The following is an 11,216-nucleotide window of genomic DNA, read 5'->3' on the forward strand; positions in this document are numbered from 1 at the left end:
GAAACTTTTGTTGAGAAAATTTTCTTAATTCTCTTTTGAAGTTTTCTTAATGTCCACACATATAAACTTGTGTTTTTTTTTTATTTTATTTGTTGTTGTACGAATGAAAAGAATAACAAAACAAGTTTTCGAGAACGGGAAATTCCTTACCGCGAGAGAAATGAGTGATATTCTTTCTTTTTCTTTCTCACGCAAAATCAAATTTTTCCTAGTGTGTACCGTCAGTTTATTTCTCATGTTTAATTATTTTAATATTTATCTTTTGACATTGTTATGAATATTTGTTTTGAGAGTTTTTTTCATAGAGATCTGCAAAGATCTGTTCACAATCACTGTTACTACATTTTAGTAGGTAAAATATACAACTTGATTGTGATTTGAACAAATATATTTTTTCTAAAATCGCACTTTCTGATCTCTCGAATTCCGTTTATATAGTATAAAATTGTAGAAAAATTAAAAACTAAACGTAGTTGCAAACTTAGCGGGCTTACAGTCGATTTTAAGCCGCCTCTGACATATTTGGTGTTAGTCTCGGCCGTCGTTAATATTTGTCGGCGGAGGGCTCTGGAACAATCACAAAGTAAAACATAATTATACTTAATATTACAATGAACCCGATTACTTCCTCAAAAGAATCTCTGTCGCAGGCACTACAATGCAAAATTATACCAAATCAAGAATACCTACTACAAGGATCAATAATAGAATCTGCTGTTGATCATTTATTGCACAGGTTTATATATATAATTATTGATGCATGCAGGTATTTATAGTGTGATTTTCAGGCTTCGTGGTCTTTGTGACAATGTTGAAACGGCTCCAGAAACCTTTCATGATTTGGAAGTTTGTATGAGCATGAGGCAGCCAAATCAACAATTAAGTGTGAGAGTTCGTCGAGCACTTGATAGAGATGTGCCATATCAACTGAGATATATAGGACAACCTGAATTAGATCGATCTAGGCCAACTCTTGTACGATCAAGTATTGATGTAGGATGTACTGCAACTGTTCTTGAATTTTTAACCGAATTAGGCTGCCGTCTAGACTTCGAATATGTTAGTCAAGGATATATGTTTCGAAAAGGACGAATGAAGATAACCGTAGCAAAAGTATTTAAAATAATGCACGGAAAGCAGAATGATGGTGAACCAGTTTGTCACAGCTTTCTGGTAGAACTATCGGTTTTAGCACCAAATGGACAAGATGCAATAGGAGATGAAATGAGGATTTTTGCAGAGCAATTAAAGCCTTTAGTACAACTTGAGAAGATTGATTACAAAAGACTGGGAACATTGCCTTAATTTAATTGTTCTAAGATATACAGTGGATGATTAGATTTGTAAAACATGTTTGGTTTAAAAAAGTAAAAACTATGTTACGGCATTTTTAGTTATGAAAGTGAGGTGCATCATTTTCTCTTAGATACAATAAAGCCGTTAGTACAACTTGAAAAGATTGATTACAAAAGACTGGGGACATTGCCCTAATTTTATAATTCTAAGATATACAGTGGAAGTCATTAGATTTGTAAAACATGTTTGGTTTAAAAAAGTAAGACATATGTTACCGCATTTTTAGTAATGAATGTGAGGTGCATTATTTTCTCCTAGCTACAATAACATAATTTAAGGTCAACTTTCCCAATAAAGAGTTACTGCCTGTTCCTCTAAATGCGAACGTACATTCCATCTCATTCTATATTAAAATAACAATTTTTCGAATTTATTTGTTGTTTTCTATATAAAACTAGAAAATACTTGTTCGTTCGCACTTAGAGGAACACGAACTTAACTCGGACAAGTAGTCAATGCATCCGAAGCAGACAATGATTTCCACTAACGTCAAACGATCTGTTTGGCTCTAATACGCCTTTTGCCAAGGATGTATTATTTGTAAACGAGGTTGAAGATAATCGTCACTTTAGTGTCCCCTTTGTAGGAAAGAAAGTGTAAACCTTAAAAACAAACTGTATATTTATGTCAGTCTCTTCGTTATTGAGCTGCTCACGCTTATGTTAACAATCTCTAGAAAGAAGAGAGGAGAATATTTTTAAATATCTTTATAAGCAAAGTCCCTGCCAACAATTTCTATCCAAATTGTAACCATAACGTTGCAGCTTAAAGTTTAAAACAATCTAATCTAATTTGATATAATCTGAGTGAATGAAATGTGCCCCGCTCGGAAGAAACCGTTCCGCATGTTTCATAACATTAAGGTGGTAAATATAAATCAAAGAAATAAAACAAATTTAAAGGGACAAATAAAAGAAATTAAATAAAACAGATAAATCAAATAAAAACTAATAAATAAATAAAATCCGCTCCTCTATGAGCCATTAGGCGACAACCCGAGTCATACTCGGCCTAAGATTGTCAACCCAGCGACAGCTGTATCAACCGAAAGTTTTTTTCCCAAGAAAGAACTATCGGTCACAGTCGATCTGTTATATAAACAACGTATAAAGTCAAAAAAACGTTATCTTCATGATCAGAATCGCAAAAATTTATGTTTTACATTTTTTCCTTATAAGTAGCAAACCGTTTAAAATTTAAGAAAACTAAAAAACTAGCTAAAAATCATGACAATTTTGGCACCAATTTCGATAAAAAGCAAAAACAAAATGCCTCTCAAACCCACGACCAAAACTATTCTACAATTTTTTTAAATTATTTTTAAAATGGGTCTCGGATTTTTCGAGACCCATTTCAAAAGTATCGAAAATGTTTTATTTTTTCCAAAATTAAACTGAGGTCAGGATTTTCAATCAAATTCAGGAAACTTTTCACTTTTTCAACTTACCTATCATTCCTAAGAAGTTCATATGTTCTAGAAAGTTGTTTATTGAGATCTTAGGTACATTTTTGTAGTTAACTGTTTTCTTAAATTTTCTTTATGAATATATAACAATTTTATAGTTTTCTAAAAGGTACCTTTACCTTTTTAAAAAAACTTGTCCTATTTTTTGAAAATGTTGCCACTGTGTCCTTCCGAATATGACCTATTTTTATACCCTTCACCTTCGTGAGAAGGGTATATATAAGTTTGTCATTCCGTTTGTAATTTCTATAATATAATTTTCCGACCCCATAAAGTATATATATTCTGGATCCTTATAGATAGCGGAGTCGATTAAGCCATGTCCGTCTGTCTGTCTGTTGAAATCAGTTTTTAGAGGACCCCAGATATCGGCGAGATCCGAATCTTCAATAATTCTATTAGACATGCTTTCGAGAATATCGCTATTTAAAATCAGCAAAATCGGCCGGTAAATAACGGAGTTATGAGCAAAAATCCGAGACAACCTCTGAAAATTTCATCAAAAAATTATTATAAAAGCAACAATAACACTGTATATAGAAAAAGATGTACACGTGTGTGTGTAGATGTATTTGGTTTTATTCAGCTGTGTATTTTTTTGTATGATTGGAATCCAAACATACAAAGTATACACAGCAAAAAAAATATTTGCATTTTTTGTTAAAATAAAATAATTTTCCCTTTTGCTTTGCAAATATATTTTTTAATGAATAGAAAAAAGTATTTAAAACGTTTTCAATTGTATGAGAGTAGATTGTGAGTTATTGTACAATAATTTTATATGCGAATAATGTAAGTTTGAAATTTAAAACTAACACAAATTTTTTCCAAGTGTTTTTTAAAACAATTTTTTTTTACGATAAACAAAAACAAAATCTACGTCTCGTCAATGTTTACCAGCAATGAATCAGAGGTCGAAGTCGACCGGCTTCGAGTCGGAGCTTAGCCGCCGCCGAACTATATTCAGTTGCTTGAGCCGCCGCCGAAACATTCGGCTTAAATCGACTCAAATTTTTTTAATGTTTTTATTAACTAGACTGTAAGATCAATTATGTTTAAAATACACTATGGTGAAGGGTATATAAGATTCGGCACAGCCGAATATAGCACTCTTACTTGTTATGTTCTAAAATCCCAAAGCTGGGATCAGAAAACTGAAAGCAGTTTTAGAAACCTCAATGTGATTTCTATTTACACCAAAAGTATTTTCTCAGTCCTGAAAGAAATGTGGACCCTATGGGCAAAAATGTAAAAAATTCCATTTTTGGGAATTGCGGGATGCCCTTGACCTTTTCAATTTTTTTTTTTGCATTTTCTTATTTGAAATGACAAATTTAACAAGCGTTGAAAATTTTATTGAGTTTTGTTCATAAATAAATATTTTGTCATATATTACATATTTGTTTAAGTTCTAAAACTATGATTTATATCAAAATTTCAATTTAGTCCATATATTATCCCATAATATCATTTTTTAGTTAGATATGGAAATTCTCGACCCTTTACAAGCCAATATCTCAATTACAATCAAAAATATGTTTATTTAAACCTGTGTCCTTTAATTTCATCTTTTTCATATTTTAGTATTAAGTATGACAGAACATACATTTGGTGTTGAATAAAATATTTGGACAATTTTTAAAAATTATTTAGTTAATTATTAAAGACTATAACCACTGAACACTAAGAAGTGAAACGCTGTCATTTTTTTACAACAACAGCGTTACGCTCTTCTCACAGACGAGTTCTGTGTAACTCCAACACATATGTAAGAAACTTACTCTCTCTCCAAACTTCAAAACTTTGTCGCGAAAATTCGTGGCTTATAGAACTTGAAAATATTTTTCATCACTTAACGTTATATTTTTATTTTTTTTTGCACACTTTAAATATATTTAATAGCCCGAAAAGATTCAATTTTTTACAAACGAAAAAAAATATTTTTTATTTTTTTGACATTTAATTTTTGTTGTTGAAATTAAAACGAAAAAACAACAATGTTGTAAATTTTCGTATGGTACAAGAAAAAAATATTTCAACTAACTTAATTATTATTTCAATATTGCAGATTAAAAAGCAAAAATACGTTCATATATAATGTTTATAGATAAATTATGTTGCAAAATATTTAAAGAAATCTTTTAAAATATAAATTCAAATGAAATAATTTTTTTTAAATTTTTAAATCCGATTTTTTGCAAACTATGTTGGCTTGAGAATTCTACTAATACATTCTTAGAGTTAGGTACCGACTGACAGTAGACTTAGGTACTTTTTGACAGCGTTTCACTTCTTATTTATTCTTTGACTATAACATTGCATATACAATAAAAAATTATAATTTTATTATGAGCCACGCACAACAACACCTAAATCACCCCACACAAACCACCTTTCCCGCCCACCGAAATATAAAACACAATTTAATACAATATCATCAGTTAGTATAATTGCTTTTTTATTTGAACTGTTTATCTTAAACATAATATAATTAATTCTTACAACCTACTTATATAAGTAGTTAATTCCTAACACTACTTATTTTCTATAAAATAATCTGTCACATCGGTATACATATCCAGAAGGTAATATAAGTCCTTTAAATCTTCCTTGTTTTGAGATGATAGAGTTCCATCTTTTTCTGTTGCGGTGGGTTGCGAATATTCTAAGTCGGGGCCAAAAAAAAATTTTGCGTGTCGGCCCCTTAGAAAGGCGTCGGGAGGTGATCAAATTATCAATATTTGTCACGAGTCCCTCATGTAAAGAATCAGAATTTAAGGGAGGGCCTTGCCACATGGAGGAACCACTCTCCAGCCCTAGTCCCGGTTCAATATAGTCCACCTTTTCAAGCAGTGGAACTATGTTGTGGCTAAAGATGAAGTCGGCGGCTGAGTATGACCGCAGGTTTGCAATACTCAATTTCACATCCTGAAAAGAAAGAAAAGTATTAAAATCTTATATAGGTAAATTGAAACGATACATTTACCCTAAAATCCCAGAACTCAGCGAAGATCCCTGTAAATTGAAAAATATAAAAAAATTTATAAATAAACTTACCATTGATGTGTCGCATGTGTTTTTGTTTACATTTTTTTACATGTTCGTAGGTATGTGTAGTATGTTCAATGAATAATAGTGAAGAATTGGCAACGCCTATAAAATGCGTAAGACAACAGGGATGTCTTATCATATAATAACGTAGTACTACGCATAGTTTTTTTACGTTTTTTTTAAATGGACGGAAGAACTTATTGAAATTGATAAGCTCCTGGTAGTTGATAATGCCTGGCATAATGGAGGGGATAAGTAGGACTGATAGGGCAAAATGGCGAAGAGTTATGTACAGATTAGGAGGGAAAACTTAATAAAGATATCTACTAAATATGGAGGATCATAATATATAAAAGATTAAATGGATTATATACATGGAATTAAATAAGAAAAGATTCCAGTAATCAAAGAAGAAGACGGGTATAAAAGGCAATCGAATGAGAAAAAAAGGGGCTTTTAGTTTTGTTTCGTTTTCTGAGGTGGAGAGAGAAGTCGGTGGCGCTTGCGCAAAGAAATATTATTACTGAAAAGAAAAGATTTTAAAGTGGGAAAAGACAGAAAGTTGCTACCCGTGAAATATAGATCTAAAGAAGTCAAATGTTAAAATATTATTAAACGATATAAAAAAATAAGAAATAATCAAAAAAAAAAAAAAAAAAAATCCGTGTCGAATAAGCTAAAAGTAAAATATATAAACTAGCAAAACTGAAAATTGATTGGTGTGTTTATTAAATCAACTGCTTGATAACTATGTTAAACCAATTAAAGAAAATGTTGTTGTTTAATAAGTAAAACAGAAACTTAAACGATACCAATAAAAAACAAGTATGAATGAATAGTCGGGCGTAACCGACCATATGATACCCTACACCAGTCAGTATGTATGTTAAAAATGGGGATTATTTAAAAAAATCAAAGGGGAGTAGGGCAAAATATGGCCCTATCCTTAAAAATGTTGGTAGGGGGAGCTAAGTCTTCATCAATATTATTTATATAGAAATTAAAAGTGTTATTAGTGTTTGTAAGTGAATTTTGACCTTTAAGTCATTTTCTGAAGGATACTTTGTATGGGGGATAGGGTCAAATGAAGCCCGATCATTACAAAAATCGGTAGTATCTTTTAAAGTTCTATAAAACTAAGTTTTGTCGACTTTCGTTAACATAATAGATCATTTAAATTAATTATAAGTCAAAAGGCCCTATTTGTATGGGGGCTAGTCGAAATAATGGACCGATTTTAACCATGTCGTGTGCACCCTGTAATAGAGCTACTGAATAGAAGAAGAAGAAACATAAACAGGTGGCAACACAATGAAAAAGGGATTTTTTTTTTGGGAAGAAGAAGATGAATAAAACCAAAAACAAATAGCTTTAAAAAAAAAATTTATGTAGGCAAACAAATTGCTGAAAATTTGTTGAAGCCATATTGGTAACCGAGGTTTCTAGATGCCAAAAGGAAGAAAGGTCGGTCTTTTTGATTTTTGCTCGGAGAGATGAAGAAGGTGGAGTCTGTGGCCTCATCATAAAAAAAACTAAATTTTTGATTTTATAAATTAAATCAATTTTATTTAAAAAAAAGAATTAACTAAACTTAAAGCTAAACTTAAAACTAAACTTAAAACTAAATTTTTAAATTAAACCAAAGCAAAACACAAACCTGCAAAGCCACTTCAACACCGACTCCATCCAACGAGGGAGAAGCTGTTTTCCAGCACCACCACGCCTGGGGTGCTTTGGTATAATTTTTGGTTTTCCGACCTTCTGTGAGTTTGCACCCGGACGACAAGACGGACCGGACGAGTGTCCTTTTTAAATAATTTCTGAAAAAAAAGGGGAAAGGTTAGACTAAATAAATATATATTCGTATTGCTAGGCTTACCTATCATTCATCGTATCGAATCCATTCCGTTTGCTTTTTTTCTCAAACGTGCGCGAACAGGGTTGAGCTCAGGCCTTTTACAATGTAACGCGTGATTTTGAGATCTCAGGTGGTCTTAGCCATATACATTTATAACAAAAACCCTGTGAAAACAAGCAAAATTATTTAAAAGGTGTGTTAACTTAAAAGATATTTTCAATTACTTACCTGGTTTACCCGAACGGACCCTAATACGGACTGACAGGAAAGCCTCATCAGCCAAAAGAACTCTTCCCGCTCTATAATTGCCTCCCGTAAACCAGCTAGTTGCCGCTGAAAAAGAATTGCCAGATCCGGTTTATCCCCGAGCTAAATTATAAACTTTTGAAACGTAAAAACATAATTTGAGCGCATATAGTTAAACCTCAATCCAAACCTAAAACTAAAGCTAAATTCTAAATTTAAACCTAAAACTAATGCTAAATCAAAATTTTAAATTTTAAAACTTAAATTTAAACCTAAATCTAAAACTAAAGCTAAATTTAAATTCTAAATTTAAACCTAAATTTGAACCTAAAACTAAAGCTAAATTTAAATTCTAAATTTAAACCTAAATTTGAACCTAAAACTAAAGCTAAATTCTAAATTTAAACCTAAAACTAATGCTAAATCAAAATTTTAAATTTTAAAACTCAAATTTAAACCTAAATCTAAAACTAAAGCTAAATTTAAATTCTAAATTTAAAGCCTAAATATAAAACTAAATCTAAATTGTAAAGCGTAGAATTAAAATTAAAACTAAACTAAATTTTTAAATCTAATATTGTTAAAGTTTGTTTGAGAATAATTTCGATAATAAAATCCAACATTTATAATGTTTAAATGAAATTTTTAAAAGTCTTAATCAATTAAAATGATCGGTTAATCAATATAAGCGGCGGTAAGTAGGGAAAGGAAAGTTTGCAGGGTAAATTTTGGGACATCCCTAATATTAGGATGTCATGGCGGGATTATCCAATCCCGAGTGGGAGGGTTTATCCTGGCACAACATCTGCCAGCCGTTAAAGGTCGTAGGAACGTTTCATCAGGGAGACAGACAGAAACCTACTCGGTGCCCCTTTATATTTTATTTCGTTTATTTCTTTTAGCTGGTATGGTTTTTTATGTGTGTGTGTAGGTGTCTAGAGAGGTAGCAAGAACCACCCCCATCCGGCGAGCTCCAAGCCCGGCGAACGCGAGCATACCAGCGCCGCTACAACTCTGGCAACACTAGTTTCATTTGTTTTGCACAACCACTACACTACAACCATTTTCAATAGGCTTCGTCCTTGGGCCAAGAGAAGCGTGTGTGCCAAATTTCATCCAATTATCTTGAAAATTGCGGCCTGTACTTTGCGCACAAGGTTTACATGGACAGCCAGCCAGACGGACGGACATAGCTTAATCGACTCAGAAAATGATTCTAAGCCGATTGGTATTCTTTAAGGTGGGTATAGGACGAATATTTTTGTATGTTACAAACATCAGCACAAACCCAATATACCCTCCCCACTAAAGTGGTGTAGGGTATAAAAAATTATAATAATAAATACAGAACAGCAGAAAATTTTTGAAAACAATCAAATGTTATTTAAAACGACAGTTGTTGATATCATTAATATAAAAATTTTCCTAAATTGAATTGTGCTGAGTGCATGGAATTGCCAAGTAAAGTTTGAGTTGTAACGCTAAGTGTCAGATGTGGAACGTTTTATGCCTCAATAGCCACGGAATCGGAGTTAAATCCACCCAGGAGAAGAGCTACTAGAAAATTAAACAAGTATTGATATATTATTTAAGTTATATATTAATCATTTAGAATAAGATAGAAATAAAGAATTATTTTATTTAATGTGTTTATTAATGTGTATAGGTTAAATGTTTGGCATAATTTAGTGTCACGAAAGAAACTGTTAGAAAGGTTAAATCATTAAGTCCCAACAGCATAGGAAAGTATAGCTTCTCCCAATAGATAAGTTATTTGTTGTAAAGTAAAGTAGATTTACTGCATAGTGGCAGAGAATTTATACCTTAGGGAGCTCCTTCAGGCAGTGAGATTTCAATAGAGACTAGCAGCTTCAAATAATATATCAAAGGCAACAGAAGATAATATTTTTTTTTGTTATCAATGGGGATCTACATCCACTAAGATTTAGATTTAAATCGATAATATTGGCTAACAGATTGTTTCGTTTTGTAGTCTATATAGAGTATGTCAATTGTTTAGTATAATTAGTTTTGAGTCATTGGTTAATAAAAATGTTTATAATGTGAAGATGAAAAGAAATGATGATGACTAATTAATTAATAAGGATATATCCGGCGAAAGGTGAGTGTGTGTGGTAAATCTGTAGGGGTCATAATCAAATTTATTAGGGATATAATATGACTATCGGTAGGGAAAAGGGCGACTTGGAGAACCAGCTATCTCCACTAAGGTGTGGTGTTCCTTGGTAAGATTAAACAAACCCAAAGAATAAAGTGTTACGGGGTCCATAGGCTTGGACAAGGGTTGAGGACAAGACCTAAAGTTCTTCGACTGAGCAAAATAATTGACGGGACATGTCCGAGCGAAAGACACGTAACCGTATGGCGCCCAAGCAAAATAAGTCTGTATTAATACAAGATGACAGAACGTATCATAGTGTAGAACAACAAAACAGTGTGCAATATTCCACTAAATAACCTGCAATAAACCAAATTGTTCTTAACCTATTCACGCAAAATGTGTTATGTCGGTCGTAGCCGTCCTAGAGTATTTTAAGGAGTCTGTTGTACGATTGACTTGCATTAGCGTTTTAAGTCCTAAGAATGATATCAATTTATACAAAGAGTACAAGTAATATTCGTAAGGAAATAAACGGTTTGCCTTACTGCACGATTTACTTTTCTCTATATTTTTTTTCTTATAATAGTAAACAGGAGACTATGATAGTTGTTCGCGAAACAGTGTTTAGCTGATCTTATACTGACATGATATTAGATCAATGTAAACGTTATAATAACTGATGACTATTATAAATAACAATTTATGATAGACCGGACGAATTATCATAGTTAATATTTTGACTAAGTTATTGATTCGAACACACGCACATTAGCTCTAATAGAAGGGGAGTCAAAGTTTGATACAATTAAACCACACACAACTGCCAAATAACGTCTGGAAAATCCCATAAAAGAATAATTAAATCTGAAAATATTGTCGATTTGCTTGAGTTTGTACTCAAATAAGAATTAAAATAAAAGTTAATATCTCTTCACACACCAATAACAAATTGCAAATTTAAGTACTTGTTGGAAAATTATTAAAATTATAAAATTAAGTTAGAGTATTGTTTTTTATTTTATTGTTTTTATATTTTTTATTTAATTATTTATTTATTTATTTACTTATCCTATATTTATTTTTATATAATTATTTAATCGTATTCCTTATTACTGTCA

General features: G+C 31.7%; 1 protein-coding gene across 1 annotated transcript; it reads left to right on the plus strand.

The window, feature by feature from the left end:
• The first annotated feature begins 532 nt into the window (after positions 1–532).
• LOC124419068 (mediator of RNA polymerase II transcription subunit 18-like) lies at positions 533–1,457 on the plus strand. The gene is made up of 2 exons (XM_046947309.1): positions 533–736; positions 789–1,457. Exons 1-2 carry the CDS (start codon positions 612–614, stop codon positions 1,303–1,305), a joined length of 642 nt encoding a protein of 213 aa, XP_046803265.1. The 5' UTR covers positions 533–611; the 3' UTR covers positions 1,306–1,457.
• The last annotated feature ends 9,759 nt before the right edge of the window (positions 1,458–11,216 follow it).

The sequence above is a fragment of the Lucilia cuprina genome, chromosome 3 (genome assembly GCF_022045245.1).
Source record: "Lucilia cuprina isolate Lc7/37 chromosome 3, ASM2204524v1, whole genome shotgun sequence".
NCBI classification, from domain to species: Eukaryota; Metazoa; Arthropoda; class Insecta; order Diptera; family Calliphoridae; genus Lucilia; species Lucilia cuprina.

What these genes read in the sequence shown, in the direction of transcription:
- LOC124419068 (XM_046947309.1), top strand. Translation starts at nt 612, where the DNA reads ATGAACCCGATTACTTCCTCAAAAGAATCTCTGTCGCAGGCACTACAA. An exon ending in GTTGATCATTTATTGCACAG is followed by an intron (nt 737 to 788) that starts GTTTATATATAT and finishes TGTGATTTTCAG; the next exon opens with GCTTCGTGGTCTTTGTGACA.